Source organism: Manacus candei, unplaced genomic scaffold, assembly GCF_025592945.1.
Source record: "Manacus candei isolate 608988 ecotype Guabito, Panama unplaced genomic scaffold, ASM2559294v1 h1tg000015l, whole genome shotgun sequence".
Taxonomy (NCBI): Eukaryota; Metazoa; Chordata; class Aves; order Passeriformes; family Pipridae; genus Manacus; species Manacus candei.
In genome coordinates this window covers 13,231,100-13,253,278 of record NW_026138063.1, presented here as the reverse complement: position 1 = coordinate 13,253,278, position 22,179 = coordinate 13,231,100, and the positions used below count along the sequence as shown (strand labels likewise).

Sequence of the window (22,179 nt, the reverse complement as noted above, 5' to 3'; positions counted from 1 at the left end):
TCCTTTCAGGCAGCTGAAGAGAGTGACAAGGTCACCTCGAGCCTCCTTTTCTCCAGGCTGAACACCCCCAGCTCCCCCAGCCATTGCTCATCAGACTTGTGCTCCAGCTCCTTCCCCAGCTCTGTTGCTCTTCTCTGGACACACTCCAGCATCCCAGTGTCCTTCCTAAATTGAGGGGCCCACAACTGGACACAGTACTTGAGTACTGTGGCCTCACCAGTGCCATAGTAGAGAGTACAGAGGGAATATAATCACTTCCCTGGTCCTGCTGGCCACATTATCCCTGATAAAGGCCAGGATGCCATTGGCATTCTTGCCCACCTGGGCACACTGCTGGCTGCTGTTCAGCCGGCTATTTCATAACTGACCAAAAGCCCAGGGAGAAGGAACACAGCAGTGACAGCAGCTGGAGGCAGCTGGCCAGTAATTGTGGGTCTGGGCAGCAGGCACCATGTCACAAATCCCTGCCACAGACACGCTCATCCCATCTGGCACAGCTGGGGACTGGGCTGGGTCTCTCCTCCTCCAGCTCTGGTAACCTGGGAGCAATAGAATGGTGGGCAGCAAAGGGGAAACACAAATGTTCATATCCCAGAAAACCAGTAGTTTAGCTATCAGGCTGCAGTTTGGTTAAAGTGTAATTACGTCTCATATTTATTTGTTATTTTCACTTATTTACATGATTATTATCTGTTTTTACACTGAATGTCTGTTCATCCCAGGATCATGAGGCAGGTAGGAAGACAGTGCCTGCCAGCAGCACAGCAACATTCATGGTTAGTGCAGCTATGGATAAAAATAAAATCCACATTCTACAGCCAGTAGGAACAGAAATGGTTACTCAGAAATGAAGTACTTTTGTTTCACCTACAGCAAATACAAGTTTCATGCACGGGCACTCAGGAGAGCCCTGTGTGGAAGGAGGAGAACCACAAGGTTCTTGATAGAGACTGCATCAGATTAAAGATCACAGGATATCTTGTGAGTACTGGGTGTGGTAAAGTCAACAAGCTCAGTGGATGCTCACATATGGATTTGTCCTTTTCTCTGTCAACAGGTAGTCCCCTCCAAGTCTCTCTGGGCTTCTTTTTTGTCCAGTGTCTTTGGAAATTTCCCCTACTTCCTTCTACTGGAGGGTGGAAGACTTTGTCCACAGCTGTTCAGCTGTTTTCTAGACTGGTCTCTGTCCACAGCCTGTCCATCCTCTGTGCACTTACCTCTATGGCAGCAGAGCTTGGGAGGAACTGGGTAGGATGGGTTAAGCAGGGATGTGCAGTCTGAACTTAACCAGCCAGGAAGCCAGAGACGATTCACTAGACAAGGTTTTTGATACTGCCTTCCAACATGCAGAAATTCTTCTACAGGTCAGAAACCCAGTATCCATCTAACAATACTTGGAAATCCTGAATGGTTCAACATAAGCAACGATGGCAGAGATGCTCCAGGTTTGGACTGATCTTGTAAACCATGTTGATACTGTATTGCTGGCTTCTGCCACAAATTCCACCCCATCCACACAGACGGGGCAGCTTCCAGCCCCATCCCACTCTCCTGACGAGCAGGTGCTGTTGGCACTTGCCCTGCAAGAGGCAGGAAGAGGCATTCAAATGTTAGCACAGCACATTATCCAAACAGCTTTTCTGAAGAGAAGGTGGTTGGGCAGAGGTGGCCTGGAAGTTGCCATTTGAACCGTCCTAGTCCAAGCCTTGTATCTGACACAAAACAAGAAGGGGAATGACTGCAGCCACAAAGGAGTACTGTGTTATCTTATTGCCTGCCCCAGAGCACTGTGGTGTTTGCATCCCTTCGAGGGACTCAACATATTCACTCCCCAGCCATTCTGTGTATGTTCTCTTCTCTTGTAATGGCACAATCTCAACAGCTGAATCCTTAAAGATCAAGTTTTTTCCTTGAAAAGTTGAAGAATCAAACATTTTGAATCCATTTCCGTTGCTGCTATTTCCAAAGTAGACCTGAAAATAATGGAAAGGTTTCAGTATTTTGCAAGATTAAGTGCCACATTCCTCCTGTTCAACATGAAAGACAGTAGGAACTGTTTTGTAGATGAAAAATTCATACACAATTGCAGAATCTCTTACGCGTTTGCTTTTAGACGCTCCAGTAGATTAGAAACAGAATTCTGCCACAGGCAATTACAAGGACAGCATTTGTGATTCTGGTTTTTTAGTTACTATCTGGAAAGAGCTGTAGTTTTAAAAAAAATTCTTCTGCCTAAATGTTGTTCTGTAATGTAGAGTTTGTCTGCCCAGGAGTTACAGAAATGACTGAATCCTAGCATGGAGATACTCAGTATTGCTTTTGAACAAGTTAACTTCAGTATGGAGAGGAACCTCTCTGAAGCAGCCAGGCAGATGGTTCACCCTGTACAGGCTGCAGCATAAATATATCCAGCAGTGTTCTGTTGCACTCCTAGGAAAATTCCAGAATGGAAAAGCGTTAGCATGTACTCTATTCCCTGTAGACCTCAAAGTCATGCAGAAACATGGAAAAGTCATGGGAAAACACCTTAAGCTCCAGAAAAATTACTACTGCAACCAGTGGCTGGGCAAAAAGTTGAAATCCCTTGTGCACCAGGGTGGTTTTACTGGGAGAATGACATGGGTTGTATTTTACCTTCTCTGTCACAATCCCAAGAACAGGGCTCTGCACAGTCCCATGATATGGCAGAATGGTCCTGTTGTCTTTATCTTTGAACTGTGTTAAACCATATAAGACTCCCGCTTAAAATAAATGGATTATTAATACCTGGGCTTTGTCCAGTAGTCCATACAGAGCAAAAACATTGATATCTGGGTGAACCATAATGGCTTGAGCTGGCACCTGAGCCAGGTGACAGTCAGCAAACTGAGTGACTTCAGCACGGGCACCATTTGGACACAGTAACTGGAAATCACTGGACTTTAAGTTTTGGGCCCAACTATCAGTGTTATTACCTGAAAAAAAGGAAGCCGGTCATTGTCACTCATTGAATGCTTTACAGCAAGAGAAAATAATGAATTATAATAAAAAGCTGTGTAAAAGTAAGTACCATCTGTGTTCTCAAACACTGTCGAGTGCTTCACAAAGGCCACATCCCCAGAGTCCTCTGCCAGGCACCTAAAGCAAGTCAAAGATATAAATTCAATTCAAAGCATCTTTATGTGAACCACATTTTTTATAAAACTCATAGGTTTAGAATACAATTTTTCTTACATACATTCCTGCAAAAAAATGTACTGGACCCAAAGGTAATCAGAAAAAACAGAGAAATTAGGCATCTTGAAAGGAGGGAAAAGCAACATCTTTGCAAAGCATTAAAAAAAATATTCTCAATCAAGAATTTTAAGAGAGGAATACAGTAGAAAAATGGTATTAAAATCAGCGTGAGACACAACAGAAAAGGCCAGTATTAGATGAGCAAAGAAATAGAAGACCTATTATGTGATAGTGCAGCATTTACAGGCCTGTACATTAGAGATCTCCAGTTAATCTAACTGCAGTTGCTAAGGGCACTGTTCCAGAGCTAAGTTCAGTTTCCTCTAATTTTCTGAAGGAGGAGCAGCCCAACATGCCAAGGGCACCCTAAAAGTCACCTCCTCTCCTATGAGTGTGATATCCCATTACAGAGAGTGCCAGGGCAGAGGTGTAGAACACACACCTTTACCAGCATGTTACCCTGTGGTGTTCTCTAGTGCACAGTGCAACAGGCACCACAAGCTGATCAGAGATTTTTGTGTTAAGCCTGAAATATGAAGTCAACAGACAGGAGAAATGCACAGTAATTGCTCCACTCAGTAAGAAATGCATAAGTAACATCGACCTCAAAACAGTGAGCTGGGTGAACTAGCAAAAAAGATCTGTCTTCCCAGGTATTTTGGGCAGTGTGTGGTTGCAGATGATCTGTGGGTAACAGTTCAATGGTGGTACCTTGCAGTTTATTCTACAAATGTTTTCCAGAAGCACTTTTTAAAACAAGATAATTAAACCCACCAATCAAATAATGTAAAGCTGTAACTGTGCATGGCTTATGCAGTAAAAAATGTGAGGGAAAGTTATCACTGCTAACAGTTACCAAAAATACATATATTTCAATTGCACCTGGTTTAACATCAGCAGTTATAATCAAAGGTCTTATTGCCCTGTGGCTGACACTGTCATGCAGGGAATGAGGACTCAGCAGGTGCTGTTCAGTGCATTTCCCCATCAGAAAAAGTTGTTCCTGACAGATTTTTCACTACTCTGCACAGTTTAATTTGCACAAGGCAATGGGATATACACAAACTGAATGCCTTCTCATACTTCTAGTCTAGTTAGTCTGAAGACAGCCAGAGTTGAAGAAAACCTGGAGGTGAATTCTAAGCTCATCTCGATTACCTCCATAACTCAGTCTTCTTTCAGAGAGGATCACCTAAGTGTCAGAGCCAAACACACCCCTACCTTGTAGAAGACTGTGATCCTCCATTTTTGCATCCAAATCCTAACCTTTTAAACACCTAAAACTTTGCACATCCCTCAATGAATTAAACATCTTCTCTATTAAAACCAAAAAGTGATTTCCATATAAAGTTTGACTGTATGGGCACTATTATCAAAGGCACAGGTTTAGAATATGAACAAGGCTCATACAGCCTGTAATGGCATTTGTTGCTCATTTATCTGCTGACTGGGAGCTGGCTCTGTTATTCCACGAAGTATAGCAGAGGATCTGGAGTTTGCCTGCAAGGCATGTACCACAGCACAGCAGCTGGACACAACTAAATAGGTTTGCAAAAAGTAGTTATCTGAGCCTAGTACTTCACTATTTACTAGGCAGCTGCTGTTGAAGTCTCCTCTCTGAAGGAAAAAGATGGCTTTCTGCCAGCTGCTACATGCACCATTACCTTCAGAGGTGAAGGTCAGGAAAAGGAAGTGCTTGTTCCATATCCAAGAGTTTCACAGTCCTTGAGTATGGCCCCATATGTACATGTATACAGTAACACAATGTATTTATTACATTTTGTTCCACTATTTATTCCACTATTTTCCTCCTGTATTTTTAACATATTTTGTTTTGAAGAGAATTTGGTAATTGAACATTGGCCATAGCTGTTTGTGCTGTCCAGAAATCTACTTTCAGATACAGCCACCAATGAATCAGTAGTGAACACTCACTCCTGGGTCCCTGCCACTAGCCTGTCACTCTCTGCATGGACATACAGCAGCCAGATCTTGGCTACTGTGTGCCTGCTTCCCTGCTGGAGTTCTCTGTGGATGACCTGCCCACTCAGAGTTGCAGATTGTCTGCACTAGATTAAAGCAAAACTGGAGACTGATGACAATCTCTTTGGTTCTCACTGGGTGGGTGCTGTGTACACAGACAGATGGGTTGGGCTGTTGGTCTGGCTGTCTGCAGACCAGGAAGGTGGCAAAAGGCTTGGACGTGATCCAGTGACCTGTATTGGGGAAGACATCTGGGGACACATGCTGTAGCCACTGTTTGCTCACTGGGATGGAAACTAGGTCCTCCTTGCATTTTGACAAACTGACAAATAACAACCACATGTATGAGTTACCTGAAGGCTCCACTGTAGCTGTAATAACGTTCTCGGCTACTTGCACTGCATTTATTGTTTCCACTCTCGTCCCCAATACAGAGTTGACAGAGTTTTGATGGGTAATTGTCCTGCTCAGCTGAAGGCACACAGCTGGCAGAAAAAAACTCACTCACAGCTGGGGAAAGACAAACCAACACAAGTAGTGAAAAGTGTGGACTCTTCACAAAAACAAGCAGTTATACCATCATGAAGTTATAACCAATGCAGGTTTCAGTAGAACACTAGAAACAGGAGTTACAGCTGCCTTACTGGAATTCACAAACTAGAACTTCTAAGATATTTTCAAAGCACTGTTTAGCTGACTAGGTAATGAAACCAAAGAGCTTCCCAGGAGATAGATAGGAAATAGGCAAGCAAAATTAGAACCTGGAGTTCTATGGTAACAGATCCCTTTCTTGTTGTGCTACATTGCTTCACTACCTAATGCACTTTGAAAATAACATAATAAAATTCTGGACAGAGATGAAGAGATACATCATTTATTGCAATGATATCCCAGATTTGGAATTACTTTCTAGAGGGATACATCTGTATTTTCTATGACTATTATTGATATCTGATTTGGGTCAATATCCTCAAGGAAAAACCAAGGCAATCAGGTGTGAAAGCAGGATTTTCAAGACAACATAATAAGTTAATTGAATACAAAAAGCAATGGACTCTTCAAATGCATTTCTGAAAGCTGGAATAAACTTCATCATTTTAATGCACTGAGGCCAGGACTGCCATTGAGATGGGTCTGGTCATGCTGGAGAAACAGGCTGACGGGAACCTCAAAGTTCAACAAAGGCAAATGCAGAATCCTGCTTTTAGGATGGGGTAAGAACATGGAAGGCTGGCAGGCTGAAGAACAGCTCTGTATAAAAAAGAGATCTGGGGATCCTGGTGGACAACAGGTTGATCAAGAGTCATCAGCATGATTTTGTGCCTATGAAAGCTCATGGCATTCTGGGGTGTGTTAATGGAGCAGTCAGGGAGCAATGGTTCTCCTCTGACATCTGTGCCACGCTCTGAGCTCCCAGTGCTAGAAAGACATGGACATTCCAGAGCAAATACAGTAGGAGAGTGGGATGCTCAGAGGCTGGAGCATAACTTGCACTTACCAGGCTGAGAAGTGGGTTTGGTCAGCCTGGAGATAAGACAACTAACACTGTATTGCTGTCTTCATTCACACAGCAGGTTTCTCAGGAAGACAAAGACAGATCCTTCTCAGGGGTGCAGAGCAAAAGGATGAGAAGTAACAGAACCACAGTGACAGGAAGGAAATTCTGATTAGGTACAAGAAAAAAAACTCTTTATACCAAGGATGGTCAAATACTGGGACAGTGTCCAGAGATGATGTATATAATCTTTATCCTAGGAGTTACTCAGAACCTCCCTAGACACAGCACTGAGCAATCTGGACTATCAGATCTACTTTGAGCAGTTGGTTGGACTAGAGATGACCTCCAAAGGTCCTGTCCAACCTGAATTAACTACTGATTTTTTGATAAAGGAAAGGAATACTTTTGTGTTAGATATAACATTCTCAGTTAGACCCCTCCACTAGTTCACTCTGGTGGCAAACTTAAAATTTCAAATTGTTATATTAAAAACACAATACTTCTTCACAAACAAATATGGTTAATACAGAGCTATGAAATATTGAACTTATTTGCCTAATTAAAGTTTATCATTAAACTATTACTGTATTTTTGATATGTAGTATTGTTGTCTTACCTTGAGGAATATCACAGTTTCTGGGCTTAATAATCCCCCTCTTAATTAGTATGCCAATGGGAATATTCCATCCAGCATTTCTCCCCAGTCCTGTGTGGCAGGATTTCTTCCCTTTCAGGTCACTGATGGTGAATGCATTGGACAGATTTCGTTTCACTAACACCACAGCATAGTATGCATTGCTGCTGTCATTAGCTTGGAGAAAAAAAACACAACACATTGCAGTTTCTCTTCAGCATTTCCACTGCTTAGTGATCATCTACAGATTCATTACTCTTATCAGGTGCCAACTTAATTGCACCAACATTCAGCTAGTCAGGAAGTATGGATGCACATGGAATTACTCTTCACTTCTACTACCTCACACTGCTGCATTCACCTATAGCCTGTAAGCTGGCACTGCTGCACCTGAGCTGAATAAACTAGAGACAGACAGGAAAGTGTTCTTGTTAATGCTAGCTCTTACAAATACATCCCTCTGAAAAACAACATTTGGGTCATTAGTCACTTAGCAAATCTGCTTTAAGAAGTTATTTTTATGTGAAAACCTCAAACCTTATTAAAACATCAATGAGTTTTGAATAATATTGAAACTCTACCTTAGGTGACATCATGGACACAAGGCCACTTTTCATTGGTGACTCTGAAGCAGCCATATTGACAGGAAGAATTTGCTTTTAACTAGAATCTACTGTGTAATTTCTGTATTTTTGTTTCTGTTAAAAATATTTTGACTTTGTGAATACTACTTTTTTCCATTGTAAATATTTTTTTGCAGAATTGAAAAGATAAATAAAGAACTCCAAGATTCAAAACTGTCAAAGACTCAACCTGGTCCTGCAGCAGGACAGATAAAAGTTGACTCACTGTAGAAGTGTCATCTCATACCTATTTCCTCATCTATCCATGATGTGGGGGTAATAATTCTCATGTATTTGAAAACAGCATTCCCAGCAGGGCTAGGGACAAAGGGCTGTGCTTTTAGAGCTGTTTTCAAACAACCTGGAAAAATAAGGTCTATATTTATGTTTCTTGACCTTCTTACCAGAGTAACTTTCTCCAGCAGCTGGTACAAGGCCATATGTCTTCCCAGCTGTGTAAATATCAGCTCCACCCAGAACTACGGCATCACTTTCCTTTTTCTGAAAAATATAAGAAAATGTAGGATTTCTGTGAAAAAACAGCAGATACTTTCCCCACTACAACAGTGACACCTGTTGGACCTTGAAGGGCAAGGTTTACAGCAAAAGAGCAATACACTGCTAAAGAAAACTTCCAAAATGTGCACAAAGCATCATCAGTGAAACAATGACAGGAGATTTCACACATACAGGCTTCAGTTAGACAGGCAACAGTGCCCTCATCACAGCTGAAGATCATCAGGGTTCAGGCCCATCCATACCACCTGAGCTACCTCCTTGAAATCCAGTGTTCCTACTGGTCACACAGGTACCTCTAACCCAGCAGAGAGCAGTTTCTGTTCATTTGGTTTATTGCACAAGGATTATAGCAGCCTACCTGGATCATCTCCATGCACTCTTCCTTTGTCTTGGCTGAAATACACTGAATTTCTGGTTTCAAATTCTTTTTCCTAAAGGCAACGGCCATTTCACCACATTTCCAAATCTCCTCAGTGGATACAACACACCAATTCAGGTTTTCTGGCAAGGCTGCACAAAATTAAAAAGCAAATAATACATTCACTTTCTTTTCAATAGACAAGGAGGGATTCATGCTGCCCCCTGTTACACATCCCACCCATGTTATGGAAAATGTTTGCTTCTGTGTTGCTCCCCATCCCTCCAGCTCAGACTTCCACCTGATCAGGAACCAGGGCACTCCAGATTAGCAGTTATGTTCACACTGCAAACCCATCCATAGCAAAGGAACAACTTCTACAATTGCTGACCATTAAGCACAGCCATAATGTGTTAGTTGAGTGCATCAAAAATTCCCCTGAACACAGACTTCCTCACACCTGACAGTCACGGAGCAGCACCCACAAGACACAAGTCTGCAAGGTGAGGGGCTTTGCCACAGCACAGAGCATGTCTGGAGGCTCAGTTGGCAGGATTATTAAGCTTCTTAAGGCAGAGATTCTTACAACCTGTCTTTCTGACTTTCCCAGAAGGCATATCAAGTAATTTCTACTTTCTTCTGATAGTAGGAAAGACCATAACGCTTCAGTAAAGAGCAACTGAGGATTTCCTTCAGCTTCTGGAGGAAATCCTCTGCTAGGAACCCATTCATACATTTTTATAGACTACCTGAGGATTTGTGCAGCAGTGCATTATTATTTCCCCTTGTCAGCAGGTAAGAAATTAAGTACCAAGTAACAGTAGCAGTTTACCAGATTAATGTCTCCATATACCAGAAAGGATAAAAAATGCCTGATCTTATAACACACAGAGCGTGTCAATTTGCACAGGAAAGTATTCTGCAATGTGATATTGTTTCTATCAAAAGGTGACCTTTCTGCAAGCTCAAAGATCAGACTGGCATCTTGCCATAACCCTCCAAGAGTGAGGAGAAAAACCAGAACGAACATGATCTCTGCTATCACCTATCTTTGTTCTTTGTTATAAGTAGGAATCTACAGACAACTTACTGTTGGGGTCGCAGCTCAGAGCTTGCATGGCATGAAGATACTCATCACCCAGCCATGCTTGATAATTCTGAGCTGTGATTGCAACGAGCTCTGTCGTGGAGTCTCTGAACAGAAGATTTTGGGCACCGTAGGCTGCAGAGTCAAACATCTGAAACTTGGCACCCACCCCATTAAATCTTTGCTGTAATGTTAAAGAAGAAAAAAGCACCTGTCAGACATCCCTCTGCCTGGGATCTGTGACATCCCATACCCCTTCAAACCCCACAGAGCCGAAGGTGCCTGGATATCCTGTCTTCAGTTCACCAAGAGGGGTGGGAGAACCCTTCTAAAATGCAACACAGTGATGAAAAAATGGTGTCCTACTTGTCCCTGGTTTAGGAGCTGGAATACAACTGTTCCATCTGTGTCAGGCCGCACAACCACGGCGCGAGCTGGGACTCGGGCCAGGTGGCAGGTTCTCCACTCTGACACTTCAGCTCTGCTGCCGTCGCGACACAGGAGCTGGAAGTTCCGGGAGCGAAGCCGCTGGGCCCACAAGAAAGAACTTCTTCCTGAAATCAGAGAGGACATGCTTATGGAACACACCTCAGGTGGGGCTGATGCTCCTGGCTCCAAGCCTTCTCTAAACATCACTTGCACACGTGGAGCAGGACACGCACCTCCTGAGCATCTCTGAGCTACTCCTGACTGCACAACACACCCCGTGCACCTTTGGGGTCCTTTAGTTCTTTATGTCTGATGAGACAACAGAGAGCTTAACACTTGTGAGACTGCACTGAACTGTACTGGGGTCTGCAGCAGTATCAAGAGCATCCCTAAGTTTAGGATCGTGGGCAACATTTTTTTGGTTTTTCTTTCCCCTGGGTCAGACAGGTCCATGATATTAAAGCAATGATATGCTCAAGGTGGTTTTCACATAGTGCCAGATAGGGCAGGTAACCTGTTGTTTACTTTCTGCTACTCTCTGCTGAAATCCCTTGGTAGGTTGGAGCAATGTAACAGCCCAGGTCTATATAAAAATAATTTACTTTTGTTGAAATTCTCTTTCCAAAAGCAGCTTAAGATTCCACCTCTAACCTTTATTGAAACTATCAAGAAAACAAAATCCCATGGATTCTGTCTCCTGGTGCACACCTCTGTGGGTACATGTTTTCACTATCACAGCATTTATTTGCTGATTCCTCAATTCAAAATACATCAAACATTTGATATTATACTGTCATTACAGACACTGTATTTCAGACCTTGCAGCCATTATTCCACAAGCTTCAGGATTACTCACCATCTGTATTTTCAGGCACTGTGCTGTGCTTCACAAAAGCAACCTCTCCAGGACCTTCAGCCAAACACCTAATAGATATAAATCCAAGCACAAAGATGCATTACAAAACCCAGCTCCTGTGCACTGGCCACTGCCGACAGCCCGAGGGCTCTGTGCTCCGTTCCATCAGACACAGACACTGACCTATTTCCTTGTGCTGAGAGTTTTGCTCAAGGCAGAGACTAGTGGCTGTTAGAGCATGAAGTAAACTATCATTGTCATTTGGTGAACATGGACAACATGTTCAGTGCTGCCTGGGACAAACACCATGACCTTTTTTGTCCAGGACAGTTTCTCTGTCTAAGGCAGTCACACAATCCTTTGGGGAATGTGCAGGAAGGAGCAAGGAGCAAGTGTTTCTTGTAAGCAAATTCTGCCCTTGCTCAGTTAATGCTATTACTCAGGGACTGGGAGCTCCAACACAGCACACAGACAGAAAAGAGGAAAATAAGGGATTGGTGTGCAAAAACGGAGGCAGAGTAAGTCGATAATTCAGTGCCACTGAGGTGGGATGAGTGAGATAACCAAGTAGGGCAACAGTTCAGCTCTCAGACTCCAAGGGCCATCAGGTTTTACTGGGAAAGATAAAGTCAGTAAAGTCTGATGAAACAAACACTCTGATTGTGTCAACAGCTGCTGGACAAAACAAACAGCAAATAGAGCTTTTCCTGCCCCATATATGTGCTAAATATCCACTTGGTTTTAATACTCAGGTATTAGTACTTGAAATAGTGGGTTAAGAATTACTTTTGCTCAGTTAGGTTAAAAGCATGGTTGTCCTAACAAAACTGCAGATTTTCTAGCAAGATAAACTGAAAGCTCTATGGCTTCAATTTCCAGTCAGTGAAGCCTAGGTTGGTGTCTATAGAGAGAGCACAGTGACAAAAAAAATTGACAGAGACACAATTTTTACCTGAAAGCCCCACTGTAGTCATAGTATTGCTCTTGGGAATTTCGTTCGCATTTGTGCTCTCCAGCCGAATTCCCTATGCAGAGCTCACAAAGGGATTTGGGATAGTTCACACCATTTGCTCCAGGAACACAGCTTGCATTGAAATATTCACTTACAGCTAAAAGCAAAATTAGAATGAGATATTTTTTAGCCATGAAAAAAGAAGATCCTACAATCTCATTTTAACACAGCACATCTCTGAAGAGATGTAGAAAGCATAAGTCATTTTCTTCTTAAAAGATGGTTTGCAATTTTAAAAACCAAAAACCCTGCAGTCTTTGTCAGACCTACATTAGGTCTATTCCCTGGTGCAAGCATCATCGAAGCCAAGGAACAAAAAAGCAGCTGAACCACACGTTTCTGTCCACACACAGGGGCCCAAGACCACTCAGAAAGGCATTGCTAAAGAACAGATCTTTGCCCTGTAACTCTTACCTTTTGGAAGGTCACATCCCATTGCTGCCAGGCGCCCACTGTCAGTCAGATAACCCACTGGCACATCCCAGCCTGCAGTTCTGTTGATCCCTGTGTGACAGGAACGCACACCCTTCAGGCTGTTGATGGTTATGTTGGAGCTCTTCTTTACCACAGCCACAGCATAATAGGAAGTTCCAACCTCTGCAGCGTAGGAAGAAAGAGAAGCAAGATAAGTAGCCTCACATCAGCATTACAGTGAGATACATTGATTTGTGGCCTCTTGTGGCTCCCCTGCCCACGGGCAAGTTACACTGTTCACATCCTTGGTGAGAACCTGCTGACTGTGAATCAATGTCCCCCATTATTTTTTCAGTGTGCATTGTCTTAAAGTCCACAGGCGATCTGCTCTAACTTTGAAGGTCACCCTGTTCTTCCTTTCTGGAAGAAGTTTTCCATGATTCTAAATATATTTTGATTGAATTGAAACCAATATAATTTATTCCCCAGTTGATCTTAATTTTGATACAGCAGAGCAGGCTGACATCCCTGGAGCACCAGAGCTCATTTCATTCTTTTTGTTTTACAGTTTGATATAACTCAGAGAGTCAAGAGTTGAGGGTCTGAAGTGACCATAAGGTCATTCAATCTGATTTAATCATTAAATTTCATTCACTTTTCTTTGATTTGAGGCTCATAATCTGAGTAATGGAGACAGCCAGCCTCTGGATAATGAGGCCTATTTGGTTTTGAGAAGCCAAAGTACAGTTCCCTCACCCAAGTCATGATGTAGATGATCCAAGACCTCAAGTGCCCAACAAGCACTTCTGAGGATGCCTTTGACCATATGACACTTAGACCCAGCTACAAACCAAATCCAACTCCATCTCACAATAGAGTGGTGGGACACAACTGCCTGCAGACTGCTTCCAGAGTTTTTCCTTCCTTTGGGTCTCTTAAAGTGATCTGCAACATCATCCAGCTCTGAACTACACAACTAAGCTGATACTGAGCCCTTAGTCAAGATGACAAGTCACCACTGAATTACTGTCTCTGCCTTGAAAGGAACTCAAAGCTTAACGTCACCTAGACAAGGAGCAGAAACAGCACTTCCTTTCCTCCAGCAGGCAATCATACACACTACTAAAACCAAAATCTAATTATTCTAATTGTACGGGTTTGAGAGATAAACCTTAACAATTTATGCTTTGTAATTCAGTAATCTGAAAAGTATGGAACAGAGAAGACAGTAAGCAGTGAGACAGTAAAAAATCAATAAAACCCAACCCAACAAACCTATTACAGGAACAGCTACTCTGACCCAACTGTTTCAGGACAGACTTGGCCCTAGCCTGGCATCTCCTCTTTCCCCACACACTCTGTTACAGGCAGGAGCAACTAAGAAGGAACCTGACCACTATCTACTGTTTAGTCTTACAGGGGAGGACCCCAAATAAAATAGAAACAGTAAATTCTTGTGCATTTTAAGTCATCTAAAAGTTATTTAGTCAGAATATACCTTGATCATATACTTCCCCAACCACTGGTTTCAGACCATTCTCCTTTCCAGCCTGGTAAATCGAGTGGCCGTCCAGTGTCACTGCATCTGCCAAATCATCCTGTGCAGACACAAGGGCAGAATATATGTTGAAATTCAATTATCACTATTTATCAACAGCTAGAGTACACCTGAATTTAGAAGAGGAGGCCCCTTAGTCTGCATTTGTGTGTTTTCGTCTCTCCAAACAGTTATTTTAAGGGCACTCAAATTTCTGAACAATAATTACCAAGAGGGATTTTAGCATTTCAAAACTGCCTTCCTTCAGAAACAATGCAGAAATCAGCTCTGTACTGTGATGGCTTCACTAGTCTTAATAGTCCAAAGGAACCTTAAAAATGGATCCTGCAGGTCTGTGATGAATCTTGAGGCCCAGCGATTTGGAGTTTCATTCATATCTTTAGCTAGTGGCCCAAAGCTTGAAGATTAAATAAAGTAAATATAGTTTTGACATCATACACATATAGTTTAAAATAATGTCTTCTGGGGCTGCAAAATCTGAATCCCAAAGTGTACTCAAAAGCAACCTTAAAGCACACTGGCTTGTACCTCCACACACAGGCAGAGGAGGGAGCAGATGGCAGTGTGCTTCCAGGAAGGAGGAGAGAATCTAAAAAGGCTGTTCAAAACTGGGGGAATACAAATCTGAGGCATCCACTGCTGGGAAGGTGTCCAACACCACCATATTTTTCTGTTGACTGCAACACCAAGCTGGCTGGAATCCTGCTGCAGGATTGCTCTGGATAGCACAGGATGACACTTCCCTCAGCAGCAAGGCTGAGAGAACTGCTGTACACACACCTGTGGCCAGCTGAACCCAGCTCCCACTGTGTACTGAAACTAGTGGGAGCCAGGAGAGGGCATTTCACACAGAGACAAGATATTGCTGACAAAATAATCAGCAGTGTGACATTTTGCATTTCTAAGCTGATTCTAAGTTTCTTATCAGTTTGCTTAACCTCTGGCTCAGCACTGGAGGGGGTAATTTAGCTCACCCATCCCTTGGGACGTTGCAAAGCACTAGTTAAAGCAGGGTTGGGACTGTGCTGCCCAGTACACCACAGCAATTTCCCACAGGCTGAGACACATAAAAACCTTAAAAATGTTTTAAGGGATCACATGAGAGCATAGGTAATATGTTGATGTGGACAGCTAGACCAGATTTGAAGTTGTCATGTGATTTGAAATCCTTTATTTGTTTGGCTCAAAGGAGAAAAAAGATTATATTCATTAATTAGCCAAAACAATCAATGTCCTGAGAGTTGCTTCTCATGAAATGAGTGCTGAATGAATCCAAGAGAACCTAAAGAGGAGTTGGGGCTCAGACATATTTGCATCTTAAAGAATAGACACAATCTTTGTGGAATAACCAGATGTGATATTCCACTGGTGAAGGGCAGAGCACAAGACAGCTTAGGAATCAAATATGGCCTGTTGTTTAGAAGGGGCATCCAACAGTGAGAAGGAGAGGAGGTGGGAGGTAGAAGGATCTTACCCTCAGGAAAACAAAATGAGCCTCTAGAATTGATGGTTGACAGAAAATAGAGCAGATGAAATGAAAAGAGCTGGCCACAGAGCCAAAGACTGTGTTATGTGGCCATATTTCCATGTCAAAAAGCACTTTTCTGATTGGAAAGCTGAGCCTTTGAGCTCTGTTTAGCAGCAGAGCCTCTGATCAATAGTTTGTGTATAAATAGCAGAACAGAACAAGACAAAAAATGCCTCATGTTGTAAACATGAATTAGTTTACAAGCTACAGGCCTCTCCTTTAAATACACACAATTACAGCGGGGACTATTCCACATATGACTTTTTTAATAAGTATATGTGTGCTGGTAATACTTTACTAATTATTTTCAGAGGAACTTTACTGCTGTGTGTCACAACATTTGAGAATTACCTACACAAGTGTTTGAAAACCTGTTGAAGAACAGCTCTGGTCACACTAAATATTGTCAGGTTCCTTAGTTAAATATTTAGACATTTCTCAATTTTTAAACACCTTCAATCAAAAAGGGTTTTTCCCTTATCCATGTGCTAATACATTCACAGGACTAAGTCCAAGTTACAGAATGTTATAGAACAACATATCTCTGCCTCTTCAGCCGTGGTGGCCCACTCCTTTTGGCCTCAAAGATCAGAGTTCAGTGGGGATGCAGACACAGGGGTTCCACACAGTCCTACCCAGAGCAGGCCAGCTTAAATATTTAGTAGATTACTATTAGCACAAGAAAAAAAAAAGAGGTCTCGAGGACAAAGTCTTTTCGGAAGCCTTACACTGAAAATTCATTTTATCAGAAAGCTACTTACTCATGCTATCTGCCTGCAGGTTTCTGAGTTCAGCTAAACAAGTTTTATAGGAATCCAAGGTTTTTAGAAAGGTGCCTGCTGCTTGCAATGGCTTACAAATGCAATTCTGGGAGCTCTGTATTTCAGAAGCAGACAATCATCAGTCCTTTCAATAATCTGCTTTGCAGAGTCTAACAGGTGCCCTTGTGCAATGCAGCAATCAGCCGAGTGCTTTTGGGAAGATCCGACATTAGAATGTATTTCTTGTCTAATCCCAAGGAAAGATCCACATATATATCAATATCTGCTCCTAACATTCTTCAATACAGTCTTCCTCACTCAAGAACAGAACTTATCAAGAGGCAATGAGGTAGTTTTAGTAATCAGACAGTCATTATGCTTCTGTTGACAAAAATTACAAGATACCAATTTTTGAAATTTGTTCCTTTTATCTGGCCACAATCATCTCCCTCATCTCCCTTCAAACTGCCCTACCAGACCTCCTTTCCTTACTCTGAATCTCTTGTCCTTGACAGCCTTAATTTCCTCCACAAAACTCTGATTCTTGGGCATGTCTACACAGTATTATTACTTATTAACACAGCCAGTCATCCTTCCCTTTCCCCACACTCTGTCAGTGAAGGCAGCCATGATTACCTGCCTCCACATTTCTTTCAATATCCACGTTTTGCCTCCTACCACCTCCTAAAGAGGGAATTATTTTGCACACAGCATTTTGCAAATCCACATGTTCAGTCTTTCAAACCTTCCCCAGAGCAATGTTCCTTTTGGAAACTGAGCACACTCTGGGCAGTTGAATTAATAGAGCTGGGTTTGCATGCCCTTTGCTCACCCCACTTCCTGCTTTGTCTTTCTCTTGTACTCTGGTGTTGGGAGATTTGATTTGGTTTTACATTCATCTCATCTGTATATACAGCAATTTCCATGACCGGACCCTGAAATAGGAGTTTGATCCAGAGTTTATCAAAGTACAATCTACTTATAAGCTCAGCAGCACAGCTTTAACTACTGTCTGCATCTTATAGCTCCATCCCTTCTTAAATATCTGCTAAATAAATCTGACAATTCCCAAATCAAAGATTAGCATTTGGGAGGAAATGTTTAAGACCTTTGCTGTGTTTCTAATGACTGGCCACACGTGAGCAGCCAAACAGATGACATGGGGCCATTCTGAATTCACGTTCATATGAATAGTATTATGACTTTTTAAAAAAGTATATGCTTTGATTTTTCAGAGACATGAGTGCCAAGAAGCCTATGGTTGGCTGCCTGGATGGTCAGACACTCACCACAGAGCCATGTACATCGCCAATGGATTATTATTAGGCACATGGGGAAATTAAATCAATAACACCACTGTCCCCCACAGCTCACCTTGATCATCTGGGTGCAGTTGGCAGCTGACCCCCCTGCTGTGCACTGCAGAGTGGGGAGGATTCCAGCCTCACCAAAGGCCTTACTCATGTCATTACACTTGGAAAGTTCTTGCTCAGAGACAGTGCACCACCGGATATGTTCCAGGCAGAGAGCTGCAAACACAACACCAAGAGAAAATATTGTAAAACACATCAGCACTTTCAAAACAGAGCTTACCATTTAATGGTTCCCAAAGAGCCAGCCTTTTATTCTGCTTCTCCCTAACAGAAAAAAATCAGGGCTCTTTTAGCAATGGGTTTTTAGAGATTATTCCCACTTTCATTTCGCTTACCATGAATACTGAAGGTTTTTTTGACTGAATACAAGACAGGGTCAGACTCAAATACTGAAAACCAATGGCATTTGTTTCAGACATAAGAAATACAGATACCATGGAATAGGTCAGGGCGTCTAGACTGTTCTTAAAACTTTGCAGAACACATAATCTTTTCTCGTGTCAGAAGCATTTAAAATGATACACTACAAAACCAAAGAGACTGCCTAAAGATAACTTTGTCTCAATTATTGCTGGTTAGTACCTGGAGTCCTGCCCCAGCCCTTTTTGGTCTGAATTAGGAAAGCAACCTTGAGTGCTCAAAAGCCTTGCCACTAGGCTTATTATGAAAACTAAAAAAGTAAACTTGTCCCTTCAAAACACTCTTTCATAAGAGACCATAACCACAGCCATGAAAAGGGGAGGGTGGTGCCATGAATGAAAAGACTCAAGTTTAGTAGTGGAGATTTCCATTAATCAGTGAAGAAAGGTGCCTTTCAGCAGGCCCAAACACCACCCTCCTACGTCTCAAAGCTACAAACACTTGGTTGCTCTTGTAAGGAGATGTCACCAACCCCAACGGTGTGGCTGCAAACGCAAGGATGGCTTATGCTGACAAACAGGCACAGATCATTTCTGTAAGTGGGGGTACAGCATTCTACTGCTTTTCTACGATATCGATTTTTAAGCTGGAGTCTGCTGCAAGCTGTTTGTCACGTGGCTTTCCAAGAGCTTTAACTGGCCCTCTACTTCCCACCATTGTCACGCAGCTGAGATGCCACATCCAACTTTGCAAGTTAAAAGTTACTCCACTAGTGCTCGACAGTGCTCCCACGCACGTTCTCTGACTGGGTGGCTGCAGACTAAACAAGATTGTTGATGCCAAAAAACCCGACACTGAAACAGCGGTTTTGGCTTGTTGTTCTGCTGCAACACGGAGCCAATTCAACTGCTGTCAACAAACATTAAGTCAGACTTGGAAAACTTACAAGTTTTAATGGCAGCATGTGCTAGTAGAGGGAGAAACAATTACCCACCTCTGAGTTGCAGGAGTTCTGAGAAACAAGAGACGGTCAGAAGAAAGGCACAACAGGGTCATCATAAAAACACACCTCACAGAAACTTAATCTGTACCTCATCTGCCTGGGTGAAATTTTCACCATTAATTCCTTGGGGCTGAAAGAAGAACCCCAGTTTTCATTGATAAAGGGCTTTGGGTTTTCATAAACACGAGCCAACAGAAATTAAATTGGGGTGTCAGCATCTCAGTATGTAAAATCTGCCAAGTGCCATTCTTCAGCCTCAGCATTCTGGTTTTAGATATACACACATAGGAGGTGAAGCATGAACTCTATGAAGAAATCATTAGCCATACACACCTGAAACATGAAATAAAGCTCATTTGGCTCTGTGTTTCAGCCAAAATAGTGAAACAGTATTAATCTGTTGATTTTTTTCCCTCACTCATCAAAAACAGGTAATTATTTGTCCCTTTCCAAACTGCTGACCTTTGTTGTTACAGGAAAGCCAGATCTGGGCAATGTCCTGGCTCCTTATTTACAAGTTAACCCAGCTGCAGTAGGCTTGAGTGCAGACAAGGCCTGCAGTTAGCCTCTCTTCCTATCATAAAACAGCAGGTCAGTCTCTGAACTCAAGTTTATTCACAATTTTGCCTCTCTGAATTTAAAAGCATTCACCATTAGGATTTGGGAGTGACAGGAGAAAGCCAACATGTTGCACAGAGCATAAGTGAAATAAAGCAATTATTTCTATTTTTACAAAGTAAGTTTCTTACTGTTGTGAGAAACAGACACTACTGCACCAGAAGAAGTAGATTCAGTGCTTAGGGAATATATCATTTGATACCAATGAGTCAATGATATCTTTTCTACTCCTTTTCTATTATTTCCCTCTATTTATTTTCCTGGCCATATGAGATTGGTTTTGAAGTGGTTCAAGTTTCCTTCTGCTCTCTCACATCACACAGAGGTGAACCCGAGACATCATGCTACAACCAAAGTTTTTGAAGGACACTTACCAGCATGAAAGAAGAGAAGATAGAAGACATTTCTGGAGCTCTTCATGGTGAAAATTTTGGGATCTGTGATTTTTCCAGCCTTCAGAGCCCCAAGAGATCAAGGCTTCTGCAAGTGTGCTCTCTCCAGCCTGGTCTTAGGTGAAAATCAGCAGCATTCAATTGCAGATGCACTTTGTTCAGCAATTTATCCTGCTTACCTTGGTACACGTCACCTCGTAATGACTACTGGGAAAAAAAGCATGCTCTCCTCACACTGTCTCTACACTAGCAAAAAAAAAAAAAAATCAGACCTGCAAATTGCAAAATATTGAAGGCACCAATGAGGTTGTTACTGCTTTGGCACCACCCACGGACTTTGATAAACAGCCACACTCCTGCACACAGAGGTGAGGCAGGGCTGTGGAACCAAATCCTCACTTTGAGTTTTGTGTATTCCCTACTCACGGGGCTCAGGAAGCAGGAGGAGATTCAAGGTAAGCACTTTATCTGACTGAGAGGATGGTCACTTTATGCTGCTTTCTCAGCACTGTCATTTCATAAAGCTATAACCAGAAACCCAGGCTTTTACAACAGCAAAGCCCATACACTCTACAGGTGGTACAGCACATGCTAAGTGCACATTTCCTGAAACTTAATAGCAAGTGCTATAAAATAGCCAAAGTATTTGATTTTTTTAAAGGTTTTGGAGAAGGCCCAGAAAAAGTAAAAACTTTGCTGACAATAGCTCTGTTAGAAGCTGCTGTGAATTTTAGCATAGCTTTCACAGAGCAACACTCATTTGTGCTGCCCTTTTCTTCATGTCTCATTAGTCAATGAACTGCAGCTGCCTGTAACACACTTGGTTTAGATAAAAGCCATTGAGTGCTGCTTTGCTCTGCTGACTGCCACTGCTCAGCTCAGCACTCAGCAACAGAATGGCTGTGTCCTGCCATGACTCCTCACACACCCCGAGAGCTGTGTGCATCCCACACAGCCTGTACAGCCAGGAGTGTGGCATGGATGCCTCCAGCAGTTAGTTATTCAGCTATCTGACTGCAATTTGGCCAGGATGCTTTAACACTTAGTAGCAACTGTAAGACAACAGCTGAGTCAATTAATTGCTATTTCAAGTTAAGAACTTAAAAAAAAAAAATCATAATGATCCCTCCAGATCTCCTTCCCAAATAAAACCTTATGGCTGCCTCTGGAATTAATCATCCCTGTGTTGTCTAAAATGCTAAACTGGAGCCCTTCCAAATTTCTTGAAGGATGCATTATTTGCATCCTTCCCACAGATTAACATCTGAAGCCCTCCATGATGCTTGGAGTGGGGCTCACTTTTGTATACAGATGACAAGACTGATGCACAGTCCCAGCACCAGTTGCTTAAGACTGCAAGGGCTGGATTAATAAGACATGAATTTGGTAGCAGGGCTCTCCTGTGGTTCTTCTGATCTTCTACAGGAAAGGTTCAGAAGGTAGGTGCCCTATTCTGAATGTAGCCCCCTCTAAACAATCACACAAGCACAATTCATGAGAATTTCAATAATTTTCCTATTTTATTCTTAACTCTATGAATATCTGTGCTTTAAGGAGATATTAAATTTCTTAACCTAATTTTCAGCACAATTTAGAAAAAAATGCTCATGAGGAAATAATTAGTATAACTTACAATATTAATAGAGAGTAACAAATACTTCATCAGGCATGTGTCTGTATAGCAATTACAACCAGCTGGGTTAGCAGGCAGAAAGAAAACTCATGGTGCCTTCACTGGGCCAGGAGAAGGGTGATAATGCATCAGTACGATGCCATTTGGATTTCCCAATTATTCTAGTTGTGGAAGGCTTAAGAGAAGTGTAGATATTGTAAAATGTATCTTTAAAATGCAGAAAGTGTACCCAAGAATCAAATACGTATCCACCTGATACTGGAAAGATGAGAGCCAGAGAAACACTAAATAATGCAAAATCCCAACAATTACAAGCTAAAACCA

General features: G+C 42.3%; 1 protein-coding gene across 2 annotated transcripts; it reads right to left on the bottom strand.

Annotated features, from left to right (window-relative positions):
- Positions 1-625: 625 nt before the first annotated feature.
- MELTF (melanotransferrin) lies at positions 626-20,410 on the bottom strand. Of its 2 annotated transcripts, XM_051781353.1 has the most exons (15): positions 20,205-20,410; positions 17,851-18,005; positions 14,128-14,227; positions 12,630-12,812; positions 12,156-12,312; positions 11,204-11,271; positions 10,285-10,472; positions 9,922-10,102; positions 8,832-8,983; positions 8,359-8,455; positions 7,314-7,508; positions 5,553-5,709; positions 3,050-3,117; positions 2,767-2,954; positions 626-1,973 (listed from the first exon to the last, which is right to left on the bottom strand). In XM_051781353.1, the coding sequence occupies exons 1-15, from the start codon at positions 20,248-20,250 to the stop codon at positions 1,695-1,697; spliced, it is 2,214 nt and encodes a 737-aa protein (XP_051637313.1). In that variant the 5' UTR covers positions 20,251-20,410; the 3' UTR covers positions 626-1,694. The 2 variants fall into 2 exon arrangements, with proteins under 2 accessions (XP_051637313.1, XP_051637312.1); XM_051781352.1 differs by lacking the exon at positions 20,205-20,410 and having other exon boundaries at positions 17,851-20,188.
- Positions 20,411-22,179: the final 1,769 nt, after the last annotated feature.

What these genes read in the sequence shown, in the direction of transcription:
- MELTF (XM_051781352.1), bottom strand. Translation starts at nt 18,072, where the DNA reads ATGGTAAGCTCTGTTTTGAAAGTGCTGATGTGTTTTACAATATTTTCT. An exon ending in AGCTACAGTGGAGCCTTCAG is followed by an intron (nt 3,118 to 5,552) that starts GTAACTCATACA and finishes GACTTGCTTTAG; the next exon opens with GTGCCTGGCAGAGGACTCTG. An exon ending in GACTACTGGACAAAGCCCAG is followed by an intron (nt 1,974 to 2,766) that starts GTATTAATAATC and finishes CATTATTTTCAG; the next exon opens with GTCTACTTTGGAAATAGCAG.